Here is a 17,584-nt window from a genome sequence, read left to right as displayed (position 1 = left end):
AAACGCTCAACTGTGTGACCCTTTGCAAACACAGGCTCTTAAAATAATGGACACACACGCACGCACGCACGCACGCACACGCACACACTGTTTTGCTACGCTCGCGCTTTCTGCTCATTGTAAGATAACGCTGACACGATTAACAGATGGGATGATTAGTAGACTAACAGAATCTCACCCAGTTAATGTTTTGTTTCTTCCCTCCTTGATTGCTGAGCTCTAACTTTGCATAAAAGTCCTCAACTCAACTTTTTAGAGCAGCTGAGGCCGAAAATCCTTTTGCTCGTTGAGCAGACGTGATTCGCTGGTGCATAACCGCTGACCCTTAAAAGCCCCCCCAACACAACAAGTGCCGTTTCTACCCCGCCACGTCCGATGAAGCAAAAATAAAAGCATGTCCGTAAAAACAAGTCACAAGCAGCCTTGTTTTTCTCAATAGTTGGGTGATGTTTATTGACATGTAAATCAAGTAATGAATGAATTGCTGGCATCTGTGTGATGCCTCAAACTAGTATGTAACATGGCAGTAAATAATGTCCAACTTTGGCTCAGTAGTAGGTCTCCTGCTCCACCCAACCTGGAAATCAAAGGAGGCACAATTAGCGACTTTGCCAGAAGGCTGCTCGTAAAGTAAAATTCGTAAAATTCTCGACGGATGCATGATCATTATCAAGCTCTCCGTTATTGGGCCGATTTTAGGAATCTCGACGTCGTGGCAATCAATCCGATAACAGAACGGTGAAAAAAAAGAAGAAGATTGGATTCAAAAATAAAATGGCCCAAGAATGTGGATTTCTATTGAAAAGGCGTGTCGTAAACGCTCCGTCCCGGCAAACATAGCATGTGTCATGTGGTGCTTTTGGGTGAGCAAATCAAGCGCTCCTTTCTGCTGAATGCGGCCGACGATGCATTGAGCTAACTGGAAAAAAAAACATTGCATCGGTGGTAGGCCGTTTCTTCCATTTGAGAGGACGCGATTTGCACCAAATGTTTTGAAAACCTTCCAATAAATAATCAACGCACTTCAACGTATGCCAGCAAAGACACACTCTTGCGTAGGACACGCCTTCCACGTTTGACTTATGAACGTGTGATGTTAGCCAAGCTAGCTTTGCTAACTTGGAGATCTGACCGCGTATGTCATGTTCATGTCAGCATTTTCCTGGACTGATTGTTGCGCAATGCACATTTTCAGCTTGCCGTACTTGTTAGTGCACTTTATGAATCCTTAAGAGTTTACGAAGTGGACTCCTACAAGCCTTTGTTTTTTTTAAATTGTGTATCTCTCATGTGCATCTAATATGGAGTAGTTATTGTTTGTGAGAGAAGGCGATCTGCATGTTCTCATTTGTATGCACACGCCGTTTGACGTTCATTTACTACATCTTTTTTTTTTATTATGCACTAAACTGAATCTTGAGCGTTTCTTTCCTTCATGTGTGCGCACACTAGAGTTGACTCAAAAGGAAAATAAAAAGAATAAGTTATCATTTATTTAGCATTTATAGGTATGGATTACCTTGACTCAAAATCGGGGGGGGGGATGAATAAGTCATCATTTGCCGGTCTTAAGAAACAGGAATTTAACGGTTTGCAATAAAAATATCCATTATATATTCAAATAAAGACTGTCAGCATCATCTGATTGTGAATGTTGACCACTGCTGCCGTTGCCTTTGTTACGTGAATTCAGTTAAAAAAAAATCAAAACCAAATTTTGTCTCACAAACCACGTTTTAACTTGTGAATGTTGAGGTGTGCTAAAATGTTTTTGGTTGTAATAATTGGTTTTAGTTCTAATTGTGGTCCAGTCACATTGTTCAGCATGGATGGGCATCAATCAGCCGTGTGTGCTGCAAGGCTCAGATGCAGCGCACACGCACACGCACGCACGCACGCACGCACACACACACACACACACACACACACACACACACACACACGCACACACACACACACACACGCACACACTGTGTATAGAAACGCAGCTGCATCATCAGAAGCCTGCATACGGGTCGTGCTTGTTTTGCTTAGGCAGTGGGTAGAATCAAGCATTAACAATGGGCAAGTTGAGAGTTGAAATCCCACAAGGACCCGCCATCTGCCACAGCTCGCTGATCCGCATTGAATGATATCAACGCATGCACATGTTAGGTCAGCCTTGTTCGGAATGACGGAATGCTGATGTCAGTCCAGTGAGGAAGAAAAGGTTCTGCCACAAGCTTCTCATTCTTTCCCAGCTTTATACAAACTACAATTTGTCTCGCTACCTATAAAAGGATGGCAACCTCGAACCTCACTTCTTTGCTACGTGCGTGGATGCTTTTAAACTGTGTGCAGGTAAAACCAACCCAAACCCCCCAAAATGGTCTTACCGCCTGGGTTGCGTCTGAGGATGTATCTTCTTGCCTCATCATAGAGGAAGATAAGCAGTGAATAGGGGAAGGCGCAGAACCACCAGCATGGCCTGAGGACACAAACATAAAGTTGGACATCAGACACGATCACAGGCAAAGTCAGGTTCACTTCTCGGAGTCCTGCCGGACGGAAGGAAATTCTGCATTCTGCACCTTAAGGGACACAACGATATGTTTGTTGTGTTGCTAACCTCAAGGATGTCACTTTTTGAACCCATGCCACCAGGCAACATGGGAAAATACCTGTTGCTTTTTGGGCTAGGGTACAAAGAGTTGCCTTGGAAAATGGATGAATGGTATCGGTGCATCGATATTATTGCGATATTTGACATGCAGCAAAAGAAGCAAGCTCAATTTATTCTTAGTTAATTCATTGTAATCAGCATAAAAATGTTCAACTATTGGATGGCGATGCACACTTAAGTTTGCATCTGACTGCTCAAAATTATACAACTAGAAAATATTGTGCAGCCCTGATGGATGGATGGATTAGCGACCCATAGGTGTCAAACTCCGGTCCGTAGTCCTGCAGATTTTGGAGGTTTCCCTCTTCCAACGCAAGCTGATTCCAATCAGCAGGATCGTTATCAGGCTTATGCAGAGCTTGCTGATGAGCTGACCATCTATCAGCTGTGTTGGAGAAGGGAAACATCCAAAACCTGCAGGACTGCGGCCCTCGAAAACCGCAGTTTGACACCTATGGATTAGTCCATCGGTGCGTCCATCCATCTTGAGTCATCTTTGAGTCTGTGATAAAGTTGATTGTTATTATCATCTGTCCATCCTTCATGGATGGACAGATGCATCCTTCATCCTCCATCCATCCCCGTCTCCAACCATCTCTTCCAGTTCCATCTCCCACGTCTGTTGTTCGCCCTCCCCCCAAGCCTAAACCTCCACCCAAAGGCATCCAGGAGGAATCCAAAGCAATGACTTTACTTGAGTCCCTCGCGGTTAACAAAGGGTGAACTTTGCCTTTTGGCTCATGACAAGTTTTCATGCTCGACCGGCCGGTGCAGCGGCGATCGAACTGACAACGGTGAACAAAAGCCCCCAAAAGGTGTTGAGCGGTGATATTTGAACGTTGCTAACGACTGTGCATATTTTGACTCACTTGAGAGGATACATTCTGAGGGCGACGTCCATGCCGGGGCAGTACGACAGGAAAGCCGCCAGGGCCGTCTCTTCAAACAGCCCGAAAATAAGGATGCGGTTCCTAGCAGGAAAAACAATTGGCACGTTTAGTTCTGATGATGTTTTTTCCACAGAGATTCAAAAAGAGATTTTCTGTTGTTGCTGCTGAACTTCTTTCGTCTTTTTTTTTTCTCCCACATGAATATCGACACGAAGCCTAAAGAAGAAAGATCTCTGTTCTCTCAACATGGACATACTTCATGCCCTGCTGCAGGATGGAGTTCCTCCTGGTCTTGCAGATGATCAAATCGGCCCACTGCACGATGACGATGCTGGCAAAAAAGGCGGTGTGGCAGGTGAACTCAACGATCTTCCTGCGCTCGTACGTCTGGATGGAAAAAAGAAAGAAAACAATCTTTGGCTTTGCGCCTCTTTGCCATCACATTTCTGGCTTTGCACGGTTTTCCGCGGGAATGACTGACCCATTGCTGGCCGTAGCTGTCCTCCAGGTCATTTACATGTTTGTCGTCCCACAGCACTCGAATTCCCAGCAAGTCCATGGGAAGGAAGCCGTTTTCCGCCAGGATCACAAAGTATGTGAAGAAGCCCGCCGTGGCCTGCATCATACCTAGCGGAGGATCACAACACCCACTTTACAACGGACGCAGACGGGCTGGCTGTTTATCTGGCGCTGCAAGCGGAATGCAGGCGGCTACCAATCTGTCCGTAGGCGATGCTGATGAGCCTCTCGTTCACCAGTTTGTCCGTTTTGGGATTTCGAGGCTGCCTCTTCATGATGTCGCTCTCGGCCGCTTCGTAAGCCAATGAGATGGCAGGAACCTGCGGGGTCGCAAACAACGCTACTCATCTGGCCACAAACGACACAGCAGCAAAAGATTCCATTCCGCACCCACCATGTCCGTTCCCAAGTCGATACAGAGGATAGTGACCGTTCCCAGAGGCAGCGGGATGTTCGCGATGATGAAGAAGAGGAAGGGCGAAATCTCAGGGATGTTGCTGGTCAGAGTGTACGCGATGGACTTCTTCAAGTTGTCAAAGATCAGACGGCCTGGCCAATCCAAATACAAGCGCATATATTACTCACGAAATCATTGGCTCCCAAAAACATAAAAACAATCCATGTCGAATGTTGCCGTGGTCCCAAAATTGCATTCAAAGTTTTTTTTATGCTGGAGCATACAGAAAGCTTTGACGCAGCCTCGGAACTGAAGAGAACGCTTAAAACAACGGCAGGCATTACAAAAAATGACCAGCGAGTGGCAGCAGAGTATAAGAGAGCAATCAGCGCCACATTGCAACAAGCTCTTTTCCCAAGTGTTTTCAAGAGATTTGAAGAAATCAGCCAAAGTGAACGTGCAGCTGCCAGTTTCCATCTTAAAACAACACCTTACCTTCTTCAACTCCCGTCACAATAGAAGCAAAGTTGTCGTCCAGCAGGATCATGTCGGCCGCCTGCTTGGAGACGTCCGAGCCGGCGATCCCCATGGCGACGCCGATGTCGGCCTTCTTCAGAGCCGGAGAGTCGTTGACGCCGTCGCCGGTCACGGCAACAATGGCTCCCTGCATGGCGAAGAGTGAGCAACAGATTGAGGCAGCTGTCGGCAAATGTGTTCGGCGTACGGCAGAATTTCCCACCTGTCGCTGGCAGCCCTCCACAATGATGAGTTTCTGTTGAGGGGAGGTTCTGGCAAAGACAATCTCAGTGTGGTGCTTCAGGATGTCGTCGATCTGCTCCGAGGTCATCTCCTTCAGCTCGCCACCGTGGACAACGCAGGCCTTCGCATCCCTGAACAGGAAATCAAAGTCGACAGGCTCGCTTGGTTCCCTTAACTGCAATCATCCTTTTTCTCCAATTCCATTCTATGAGGTTCAAATGTATTCGAGTGTACTTTTCAGCACACTTTCTTTGGCTGATCGAGAATTCTCATTTCGGTGTTATCAGTGGAATATAAGAAAAGGGTTAGGGAAACAACAACAACAGAAAAACTATTTTTAAAACACTATCGCTTACAATGGAGTGAGATTTTAGGGGTGTAACAAAAACCGGCTTGGATCACATGAGATCTTCATTGGGAATGATTTCAAGCGGAATGACCAAAAAGTCTCCAAGGAAACTTGACTAATGACTCACTTCATACTCTGGAGTGGCCGTTGCGGTGTTTTATCGGACTGACAAATGATCTTTGGTACAAAGCATCTAAGGCGACAGCTTCACATCATTTACCCACGCGGGCGGAATTTGCCGGCTTTTGACGTAGTATCAGAGGTGTAACAGAGGTGAGACCCGTTTTGACCAGTTGTGTAAATGCCGGCCTACCGTCACAACTCTGGTTAGCCAACTTTAGCGAATTGCGCATTGAAAATGTCTGAAGAGGAAGCGGAAATCTTTTGTGCCCACTGGAGGAAGCGAAGCTATACATTGCGGCGGCGCAGCAGGGTGACGGATGTGTTTGTGAACGTCTCGATTTATTTGTCCGCAATGACTCCGAGGTAAAAGCATTTGTGCTGATTGCAGTGCCGACAGTGATTTAAAGATCAGCTTTATGAAAAACCAACGGGGGTGCGAGGTGGGCACAAACCTGGGATTGACCTCTGACACCGGAACATTCAAGCGAGCGGCAATATCTTCGACCGTCTCGTTGCCCTCAGAGATGATGCCCACGCCCTTGGCGATGGCCTTGGCTGTGATTGGATGATCGCCTGTGACCATAATCACCTTTGGGAGAAGAGTACGGTCCAATTGTTGACAGAAGGAGTGACAATTCGATGAGGAACTCAAACTCTCAGGTGTCCTCTTACCTTGATTCCAGCGCTCCTGCACTTTCCCACAGCATCTGGCACAGCGGCACGAGGAGGGTCGATCATGGACATGAGGCCGACGAAGCACAACTTCTCAGTAGGAAAGTTGACGTCATCGGCGTCAAACGCAAAACCCTCTGGGAACTGGTCGTCGGGTAAATTGAAATGGCAGAAACCTAAAAATGATGGATATCATTTCCACATTCATGTCACCAGTCGGAATTCATCTCGCAGGCAATTTCCATTATTTGGAATTGTGTTTTTGGACTGATGGAGAAAACCAGAATGCTATTTTTCAATTCCCGACGAAAGATTGCGATTTACCGAGCACTCGTTCTCCGAGTCCTCCCAGCTCAACGTAGGCATTCTGGAAGGCGTCTTTCATTTCCTCATCAAGCGGCTGTTCTTTGCCTTGCATGATGATGGTAGAGCAGCGATCCAAAATTCTCTCTGGCGCGCCCTTCATGACCAGCAGATGTTTGGTCTCTCCAGCGGTGGCGTTCTTATGGATGGAGAGCTGAAAAACACATCAGGCAAGTTTTAAAGACAAAAGTGTGCACTATTTATAAATAAGTCAACATGTAAACTCAAATGTTCCTTGTCCCTTTGACGGAAATGATTATTGGTCCCAAAAAATGCATACATGTCAACCCTAATTTGGTCCCACCTGTATTACAAACCCATAAAATCCTTATTTTCCCATAAAAATCCTTATGTCAGTTTTATCAATACTAAAGCTGTTTCATGCAATAACATTAATCTTACCTTACTTTCTTTCTTATATGAAGACATTGACAGTATCTTGTTCCAAATGACATTTTATTGCACAAAGAAAAAAATGATTTCTAAATATCACAGGGACGGTTGACTTTTTTGTTGCTTCACATTTCTCTCGTGCAACTTTGATTTCAAATGTTCTTTGACATCGTAAATGCCAGATGCCGCAACCTTAATGTCCCGTCAACAAAGCGAACATGATGCATACTCTTCTCCAAGTTTTGACGGACCAATTACCTTAAATAAATCCGTCCATTCCGAACGAAAACGTCCGGTGTATCTTGTTTTTTTGGCCGGCCTGTCCCCCATTTTCTCAACCACTGCGAACGACTCGCAATTTTCGCGCTAACACAAATTTCTTAACTGCGCATGTCAGGAAACTGTTAGAAGTCTCGCGCGATAGACGAGATTTTGTGACCGGTTGTTGTTTAAATCGAGCTTATGCACACGTGTAGCACGTAGCCGACAGTAAATACTAAATAAATTTAAAAAGGGTAAGCAATATATACTAATATTATTATTTTCATGAAAACAGTTAAATCCGTATTCATTTCCAAATACGCCCGTATGCTTTTGCAACACTTAAAAATCCGTAAGAAATACGGACAAACCTTATGGGTTGACATGTATGAAAATGGATTGGGAAAAAAACAAAGCAATGAGGAATCCATCCATCAGGGGGCGTAGTTGAGCAGTTTTTGTGCACTTGTTTGTTTGTTTTTGGGTGCTGTTTACCTGATACTTGTTGGTGGAGTTGAAGGGGATTTCGGCGACCTTTTGGTATTTGTCCCGCATGCCTTTGACAGATCCGCAGCACAACTCAATGCACTTGAGCAGAGCAGCCTCCGAGGCATCGCCGGCTACGTCCCTCTGTCGATTGAAAGTCGTCAGATCAGCGGACGCACGTTACAACCGCCACAGACCGTTCACGATACAGTTTGTTGTTGCTCATTAAGGAATTGGTCCAAATATTTGCTAAGTAACAAAAGCTCTTTCTGAAAACATTTCATTATGTAGAAAGCTTTTCATGAAGATTTGTTGTGCAGTTGGTTTACGGTGGCTCCGCCCCCAATTCCTACCGCTAAGCAACTCAATGCATCTCTTTCATTTCATCGCTACTTTTATGTAAATGGGTCAGGGCCATAAGCCTTTTCAACCAATGAATTAAACATGGCATCATAAAAGCTTATTGATATCCTTTCCCAGGTTTCAATTATTCACACGCTTTTGTTGCAGCTGAACGAAATCAAAAAGTCCAGCATTTGGTCAAGTGAGGTTATCAGAAGGCGATAATACCTTCAGAATGGGAATGTTGCTCTGCTCTGCCAGGAAGACAGCACGGTTGCAGAGTCCGGCAATTCTGGCCAGAGCGGCCCAGGAGTCGGAGCTTCTGTCAAAGGACGTCCCGCTCTGGTTCTCGGTGGTGTCCGCTTCGTGGATCTGGTTGTCGAACCACATGTGCGCAACCGTCATCCTGTTTTGGGTCAAGGTTCCAGTCTTGTCGGAGCAAATGGTGGAGGTAGAGCCCAGGGTCTCGACGGCTTCCAGATTCTTCACCAAGCAGTTCTTCTTGGCCATTCGCTTGGCAGTCAGGGTCAGACATACCTGGAGACGTCCAGCGTTATGGCGGCCTTCAAACAACTATTAAAAGTGTTAGACTTGCACTACAAACTCACAGTGACGGTTGCCAGGAGACCCTCCGGAACGTTGGCGACGATGATACCGATGAGGAAGATGACGGCTTCCAGCCATCCGTAGCCAAGAATGAGGGAGAGGATGAAAAAGGACATGCCCAGGAAGACGGCTACACCCGTGATGATGTGGATGAAGTGCTCGATCTCTCTGGCAATGGGAGTTTTGCCGCCTTCCAGACTGGACGCCAGGGTGGCGATGCGGCCCATGACCGTGCGGTCTCCTGTGTTGATGACGATTCCTCGAGCTGTGCCTGTAGAAAGGTTTGGGAAAGTCATTCAACATGCTACACTCTCAAAATGATTTACACAAAAAAGGGACTGACCCAACATTTTGGGTTATTCAATTCACCCAAAACATTGGGTCAAATGAATAACCCACAAAACAACCCCAAAATGGGGTTGATTTGTGCTTTATTCATTTCATTGGACGGCACATTTGGTCATTCAACTAACTCAAAAAGTTACGTCAAATGTATAACCCGCAAGACAAGGGCAAAATTGGGTTGATTTGGTTGAAAAAATCCCAAATTTGGGTTGATTTTTGGGTTATTTACCTTTAGGGTTAAATACCTCCAAAAGTTGGGTCGGTTCATTTTTGACCTCGTTCATTTGGGTTATTCGACTAACCCAAAAAGTTAGGTCAAATTGTCAGGTCAAACCCTAAATAACCCACAAATCACCCCCAAAATGGGTTCTTAATTGAATTTGACCCAACTTTTTAAATGAGTAAAAAAGTTGGGTTGGTCTATTCTTGACCCAATTAGGGTTATTTTTGACCCAACTCTTTTTAGAGTGTCGAAAGGAATAATGGACTCTTGTTTTTTCATAAGCGAGACCTTCGACGCAGTTGGTGGAGAAGAAAGCAATGTTCCTGGTCTCCAGTGGGTTGTCATTGGAGAAGTCTGGAGAACGCGTCTGTGGCTCGGATTCACCAGTCAAAGACGAGTTGTCCACCTGGAGTGCAAAAGCCAGCATGGAGTCAACAAAACAACGTTAGGAGAGGACACAAATATGCAAAATGTCATTTGCTCCGAAGCAGAATGCCAAACAAAGGTCCAAACCTTGCAACCGTGAGCAGAGATGACTCGCAGATCGGCGGGAATCCTGTCTCCACCTTTGACCTCCACCAGGTCTCCCGCCACCACATCCTCAGCGTTGATGTTGTTCTTCTCTCCGTCGCGGATCACCAAGGCTTGCTGCATGTGAACTTTGGTTGACATGCCTCCTTGTCAACATGATGCGGACGAGCTGAAGCTGAAGCTCACCTGCGGGACCAGATTTTTGAAGGATTCCATGATCTTGGAGCTCTTGGCCTCTTGGTAGTAGGAGAAGCAACCGGTGATGATGACGACGGCGGAGAGCACCACGCCCAGGTACAACTGCAGTCAAGTGCCAGAAGGTGTTGGGAACACGCACGCCTATCACACACTCACAAATATTCATTTACGTTGTCATTGGCAGGTTCATCTTCAGAGGCGGCCTGGATGCCGTAAGCCAGGAAGCAGAGGATGGCGCCGATCCAGAGAAGCATCGAGAAACCTCCAAAAAGCTGGCAAGCAGATATTATTTGGGAGGCGCAATCAACACAGCCGCAACATGTGGAATTCGTTCACTCCTGCACGGAAATCCATTTTACCTGCCTACAGAATTTCACCCACTCGGGCGTCGTGGGCGGCGGCGTGAGAGCGTTGGGACCATCCCGGAGCAGAATCTCCTTTGCTCTGGCGGACGACAGGCCCTAAAACGGGTGGCAAATACATTTGTAAGAAGAATTCAAGCTTGGTGACGGTAAAAATGAAATCAGTCATAAAGAAGTTGCTGAGTCCACAACTAGGAGAGAGATTGTGTTATTCCGGGACAGAATGTACCGAGACAGTCCGTCAAGGTCATGTTTTGTAGTAGAGCGGAAAAAAAAAATACAATGTGGGAGTTGACAGAGTCAATGAGAATGAAGACTTTGTTTAGGGGAAAAGTGAGACAGCTCAAGTTTCACTCCATGATAGTGTACACTATGTGAGGCCCGATTGTGCGTTCGTAATCGGATCCCGTTTGTCCTCCGGGTGAAATTTGCTTGGTCAAAATTAATCAAGTACGAAGACCTGAGAAGAAGTGAATTACTTCAGAGAAGAAAGCCAAACCATTCCATTCATTATAATCATCTGTCAATCTACTTTCTATGGCTATGTTAACTCATTCACTGGCAGCCATTTTCACTGAAGCAACCCCTTTCGCTCCCAGCTGTTTTACTGGATTTTCACTGATTTTGCAAGGCCCACAAAATATTGCTATTATATATATTGCTATAAAAAAACGTGGAAAGATTAGAGTCTCTTCTTTCATCAGGAAAAAATAAAGTCTATTTCTATCTGTTTCTGTTTTGCAGCAATTAGCATTAGAATGAAGCCAAGTTTCATCATTATTCACAAATCTGTTGAAAACAGTGGGGAAAATAGTTTTTTGCAACATGACCCCGGTTGATCTCTTATACCCTGCTGCCACCTGCTGGCCGTTTTTGTAACAACTACCATTGCTTTAAGTCACCTCTTCAGCTCAGAGGCTGCATGAAAGCCTTCTGTAAGCTCGTTTCTGGAAGGCTTAAAATATTTAAAATAGAACGTTTTTATCCATTTTTGGGAGCAAATGAGTTCATGATGTAGCTGGCATGTTGTCATGTGCATGCTGCCAGTTCCTATGACTTGAGGAGTCTCTTTGCTTCTGTCTTGCGTGGGCGTGAACACAACCATAAGACAGTTGATCAACTTACCCTGGCCAGGTCAGTTCCATACTTCCTATGAAGCTCATCCAAGGTCAGCTTGTGATCGTCCTATAGGAAAAGAGAGATTTTCATTACCAAGAAAAATCTACCCTCATGTCTCAAAGATGTCAAGGCCAAACCCTGTAACACGTTGGGGGTTATAAATATATACAGTATGGTAGAATTTGAAGATGATTCCGAGTAGACGATTGAATAAAAGTGTCTGCTGCAGGTTGAAAAGTCCAACGCGTGGCCCGAGCTGCAAGAAACCACAGAATGGTTTTGCTGCTGAAACTAAATGTTCCCCGACGATCGTCTGCCGCACTTCAAGATTGCTTTTGCGCTTGGCATTGAACAAAAGTCGTGTGTCAACACGGCCGGTGCTTACATCGTGCTTCATGTGTTTACTTGCTAAAAGTCATATAAGCAACGAGGCTTACGAGATAGCAACAAGAGGCTCCTGCGTGCATGCGTGCGCCGACGCAGCATTTGTGTTTGAACGCCCACGAGGGGAAAAAAAAGGCAAAACGTCATTTGGATGATGAACTCCCGATACCGCATGTGACTCCGATCTCCAAATCTCACAGCACTCACAGGCATTCAAACATTTTTCACACAAATTCAAGCTCAGCCTGCATTTCCTACGAGCCGGTGCAGCATTGAAGGGAAATATGCAGACATTTGTGACTCACGGGCTTTTTCCCTTTGAAGCCGGATGAAATTGTCACGAACAACTTGTGCATTGTTTCACAAACATGAATGAAAAAGCTTTTGAAAAGATGAAGAGTGAATAAAAGGGAGGGTTCAAAGTGACGTCACACTGCTGATACTGTTGTTATGGTAGCGCTAGCGTTAACGTCCTTCAGTGGCGCGAGGACTTTGAGTTCAAGTTCAGACACACCGAGGCTCATAATCATTAATATTTCACCTCAAGCGCAATTTTATTACCTTTTATATTATGAAGCGAACCTTCTTACAGCTGCAATGGGCAGACCTTGTCGTGACAATAGTAAGGCCAGTAGCAAAATAGAGTTGTCAAAATTAAGCAATTCACAAGTAATCAACAACTATTTTAATCTTTTTTTTTATCCTCTGATTTCAGCAAATCAACAGTAATTGTTGATTGATGAAAGAAGATCGATTATCTTCTGTCTTTAATCAAAATAAGATATTCGCAAACATCTGTTTTTACTTTGGAAAACAACGACCGAACCGGTAACATAGTACAACATCAATCCCTCTTCTTCTTTTTTTATCACTAGAGGAATGCAAAGTACGAAATAAATGGCAATCACTGGTTAATAAACAGTAATCAAGAAAAAAATGAATACATTTTGTAATACACTTTTCATGCAAAATTGAAATGAATCCAATTTGTCGATTAATTGATTAAATAATTGCTAGATTAATCGATTCTAAAAATATTCAATAGTGACAGCACTACAAATAACATACATACTGTACATGTATGCATATAAGTCAGTAAAGAAAATCGATCAAACATGATTCAATTAAAGATACAAATAAAATGCCTTCACATTTCATGTTATCGAAGTGGAAACAGGAGCATTAAAAGGGTTTATTCATGAGTGAGTTTGTGCTAACAAATGACCACTTTGTGGCCTGACCTCGCGAAGGACGCGGTCTCATCTGAAGAAGGTCACACTGTCCTTTCTTTTACCCTTTCGGTTCACACTCAGACAATCGGCAAGGCTCCTCCTACCTACTGGCAAATACTGTCATGAGCTTGTCATGAGTGAGAAATGGAACTTCTCTGTGTTTTCACACTCAAAACTTTCTTCTTGAGACTTCACTTGAAACCATTTTGAGACCTTGACAAAATGATAACACACATTCATGCTGGGAAAAGTTCTTCCAACACGGTGATCATTCAAATCCAAAGTTCTTTGGAGCGGTTACGCTCGAGCAGTTATGTAAAAAACGCAAACGTTGTTTTCTGTGCCGAGAAGTGCCTGAAATGTCCACCCCTGCTTCCCTCAAAGATTTGCAAAATGACTAACACGTGACGGCGCTTGTATCCGTTTAGAAAGCAGCTCTTGTGAAATTGAGGGCACACAGCCTCCCTTTCATGTGACTACGGCATGAGGTCAAAGCCCAGCGTTTGTCCGGGCCGCGGCGGCGACCAATGGCAGCCGACGGTGGCGTGACACGGCCTTAGATGGCTCAAGCTTCCAGGATGGTCGACTTTGGGGCTTCGCATGCCGCATGTCGTGCCACATTTCATGCCTTTCGGACGGAAAACTCACCAGATCCACCTCTTTCTTCAGGTCATCCATGTTCTTTTTGTCTTTGCCCTTCTTGCTCTTCTTGTTGTCGCCATCAGAGGTTGCCGCCAGTTTGTACTCATCTTTCCCTCTCTGGATGAAAAAGACAAGAAGGAGCGAATCAGTCTTGGCAGACGTGAGAGAGGGCTGCCTCTTTGTCACTCACACATTCACACACACATGTGATAGTTATCTGCCGAAAGGCAGGAACGACTTTGAAAAGACCCCCACGTGCGCAAACGAGCGAAAGCAAAAGTTAGCCTGAACATAAAGTCAAACTGAAGACTTGGACAAAAGTAGGCCAAAGCATGCGAGCGACAAGTTGCAATACTTACTCCCAGCCCCATGCTTGCGGTGTCAGGCCCACAACAGCCAATCCAATTGTCTTTAACTTCAACTTTTCCACTCCGCCTCTCTCTCGCTCACTCCCTCCCTCCCTCCCTCTCTCTCTCTCTCTCTCTCTCTCTCGCTCTCTCTCTCTCTCTCTCTCTCTCTCTCTCTCTCTCTCTCTCTCTCGCTCGCTCTCTCCCGCCCTCTCTGCAAGTCCAACGTATTCCTCTCTTGCACAAGCAGAGAAGATAGGCTGCTTCACATTAGCATACCTTTATACCTACCTGCCAGAGGAAATGGGGGTTGGGGGAGGAGTTTCGGCAATGGGAAGACTGAAGGGGGTTGGTTGCGTGCGGCTGGGGGGAGTTGAAACTGAACAGGTGAGTAGTAATGGTGACCTTTATGGTGGTGGGTGCGGAAGAGAAACCTGCCCTTCATTTGCTCCTTAGCCCAAATTAAGCCTCCTTTCACTCAAGGTTAGTAGAAGGTCAAAGTCCAGTGAGCTCATGTGTTTCAATGACAATGGCGAAGAGACAAAAGGGGAGAAGGTCACTTTCCCTGTCGGAGCTCAGGAGTCAGAGGTCGAAACCAAGAATCGCTCCCAAGCTGAGATAACATCAAATGCGAAGCGGCTAATGCCACCGTTGTCGGCTGTCTGATCTCGATACGTCAGCAAAAGTCTGTTTCAAACAACAGGGTTTAGCGCTAGCCGATGTTTTCGCTAGCACTCACAGGTTTGTGTTAGTGAATAAAGCCGAGCTGCTGCCAGAGCAGGAAACGCGTACAGGAAGTCGAGGGTTTGTTTGGTTAGCAGGAAGCCGTAAAGCTGAACAGAACACACTTTAATGAATGACTGAGCCACGCTGTGCCCCTGAAACGTCCTTCAAAGTCTTTTCACGTACAAACGGGGAATAGTCAATGTTATGACATTCTAACATGTCTGATCTAGAGGTGGCAAATCCAGCTCCAGAAAGTAAAAACCCTGCCACAGTTAGGCTTAAGCCCCTGATGCTAGCTAGCTAGCTAACTCCCTAGCAGGTAAACAAGCACCATATGAGCTAGCTAGGGCCCTAGCTAGCTAGCTAGCATCAGGGGCTTAAGCCTAACTGTGGCAGGGTTTTTACTTTCTGGACCTGGATTTGCCACTTCTCGTCTGATGTGATCTAAGGCTGGATGAGCCTCAGTGATATTTGCAATCACGCTTCCAATTTAGCGACTTTGATGCTACGTTAGTGACTTTTCCTCTAGCAACTAGTGGACATTTTTCATTTCTTTGAGCACATTTTAAAACAGCCACAAGCAAGTTTTCTTGTTGGGGAGGTGGCAACAGTTGGTAGAAGTGACCCCCGAGTCCATTTTGAAACCAAGAAGTTGCATTCTTGTTCAATGAAACCGGCAAGGAGGAAAGGTTGTCCTTGTGGGTTGCTGGAGGAGGGAAGGGAGCTCGGGGGAGGGGATGGAAGTGTTTGTAGTAAACTTCTAACTGTTTACAGTCACAAGGCTGTGCAGGGAAGGGTGGGGGGGGGGGGGGGGGGATTTTGCAGCAGAACCTGTTTAAAGGCTACAGGGTGTTTTATCCTTTTTAGTCCTAATGACAAAGTTCCACACACAAAGATACTGATATAAGGGGGACAGCACAAAAACATTTGCTAGCAGCTCTTTGCTTAGAGGTTTGTGGTGCAGTTTCTGAAAATTGGAGCTCTTTGGGATGCTAACGAGCATGCGCTTCACAGTACTTCACGTCACAATGTGTAGCTCTCATTTCCCCTTTTGACAAAGTGGTGACGCTTTCCAGGCTTTTCATTTTCACGCTTTGGGGAATTCTCCTCCCACTTGCAGGCCAAAATCCCCAAACATAATTTTATCCGGTGTGATGACGCGGGGAGGAGCCGTGGCTCTTGTTTAACCCTAAACAAAGCCTTCCGCGGCACGCAGAGTTAGCACGTAAGCTAACAATATGCCCTCTGCAAGATCACTGCTGTGAATGAATGATGAGAAGCTTGTCGAGTTCACCCGACAATGTGCAGTAAAAATGTTTCATCCTCCAGCAGAAATTCTGCAATGTTCTGGACTTTGGACCGTGAGTGGCGTATAGACCTTTAAAATGTTTAATAATCAAACCAAAGTTTCGACGTTTTACAACTATGTGATAGAGGCTGGACACTGATTGACTACAAGTATAGGCTGGATCAGCTCCAGATTAGCCCGGGTACGAACATGTCACAAATGAATGACAACAAAAGAAGTGTCCATCTTCACTTTCTGCTTGTAGGCTTAAAATGTGTCAATCCAAACTTTCAATATGGCCAGGAAACGTTTGACCTTGACACGACATTCTTCCTCCAATGGCAAACATTTTTGCGTAGTAAAGTTATAATCAGGATGTTTTTCTCCATGAATGCGAGAAGCTTACAAACAGGCTATGCCATTGTTTCGAAAACAAAAAGCGCTTCCATTGTGCGAGTATTACTAGAAAATCTGGGATGGAAATCCGTAAGAGGAGGATATTTCTCAGCCTCTTGTGCTAAGATGGTAAGTCAATGTCAAGTATATTTTTAGAAATGAAACAGAGACGTGCTAGTGTGACTTGAACATGAACTCGGCTGTCTGAAACGAAACACAAGTCTGACGATCCGAGGATACTTCTCGACGGGGGAAACCATTTCAATAATATTCCTGCTCTTTGGCTATTTTGTGAACCATCCGGTCGCTCCTTCAACAGAGACGTTTGCATGCCTGCTCTAAATTCCCAGCCCTGGCGTTTGTGTCAGGCGGAGAAATGATGGAATGTGTCTGCTAAAGGCTGCATGGAGGGCTGGAATTGTTTTGGCACGGAAGATCAATGGATCAAGTCGGTGCAGGGTTTGGGGGAGGTTTGGAAGAGAAAAAAACATGTACACAATAAAACCATGTCAAGGTCAAAAGTCCAAAAGATGGCTCAAAACTTAAAGAAACAAAACAAAACAGTGATTACAAAAAAAAAAAAGAGACCAGAAAAATCCGGAATAAAACATATGGACATAATTATTTGGGAGCATGCTAAAGGCTAAGCTAAGCATCGTACAGGTTCTGACATTTTAGAAATAAAGAAGTGGGAAAGCATGATCAAACGTGTCATCCACACCAGGCAACGCAATCGTCGCCTATCTCTGGAATCGGATCACCAGAAACGCTGACCCGGCATTTGGTCTCAACGTAGCATTAGCCTCGTCATGTAGCGTTTTCTCAGTCATTTGTGCATTTCCTTAACCTGGCAATAGCCAGATTGATGTTGTGATTTACTCAAGGGAGGGATTTCTTCACAATATCAATCTGGGACTTCTCCACGGTGACTTGCTCGGGAAAGGCGGGACATTCTGTACAATACTTGCG

The 17,584-nt window shown here is 45.2% G+C and overlaps 1 protein-coding gene across 1 annotated transcript; it reads right to left on the bottom strand.

Annotated features, from left to right (window-relative positions):
• Positions 1–423: 423 nt before the first annotated feature.
• Positions 424–14,377, bottom strand: LOC144052209 (sodium/potassium-transporting ATPase subunit alpha-1). The gene is made up of 23 exons (XM_077566096.1): positions 14,218–14,377; positions 13,865–13,975; positions 11,607–11,666; positions 10,479–10,580; positions 10,290–10,391; positions 10,108–10,221; positions 9,904–10,038; positions 9,679–9,796; positions 8,825–9,093; positions 8,445–8,753; positions 7,884–8,018; positions 6,696–6,888; positions 6,372–6,547; positions 6,152–6,288; positions 5,208–5,358; positions 4,964–5,132; positions 4,466–4,620; positions 4,268–4,391; positions 4,034–4,179; positions 3,809–3,939; positions 3,532–3,633; positions 2,376–2,467; positions 424–577 (listed from the first exon to the last, which is right to left on the bottom strand). Exons 1-23 carry the CDS (start codon positions 14,227–14,229, stop codon positions 549–551), a joined length of 3,072 nt encoding a protein of 1,023 aa, XP_077422222.1. The 5' UTR covers positions 14,230–14,377; the 3' UTR covers positions 424–548.
• Between the last annotated feature and the right edge of the window lie 3,207 nt (positions 14,378–17,584).

This window comes from Vanacampus margaritifer, chromosome 1, assembly GCF_051991255.1.
Source record: "Vanacampus margaritifer isolate UIUO_Vmar chromosome 1, RoL_Vmar_1.0, whole genome shotgun sequence".
Taxonomy (NCBI): domain Eukaryota; kingdom Metazoa; phylum Chordata; class Actinopteri; order Syngnathiformes; family Syngnathidae; genus Vanacampus; species Vanacampus margaritifer.
Note: the sequence above shows the minus strand (reverse complement) of the source record. Positions and strands in the feature narration are given on the sequence as shown.

Bases quoted from the DNA above. Each gene is read 5' to 3' on its own strand.
- LOC144052209 (XM_077566096.1), bottom strand. The intron at 6,289-6,371 runs GTAAGAGGACAC...CTTCTCCCAAAG, and splicing joins GCAGGAGCGCTGGAATCAAG to GTGATTATGGTCACAGGCGA. The intron at 578-2,375 runs GTAAGACCATTT...TTTGATTTCCAG, and splicing joins CCTCAGACGCAACCCAGGCG to GTTGGGTGGAGCAGGAGACC.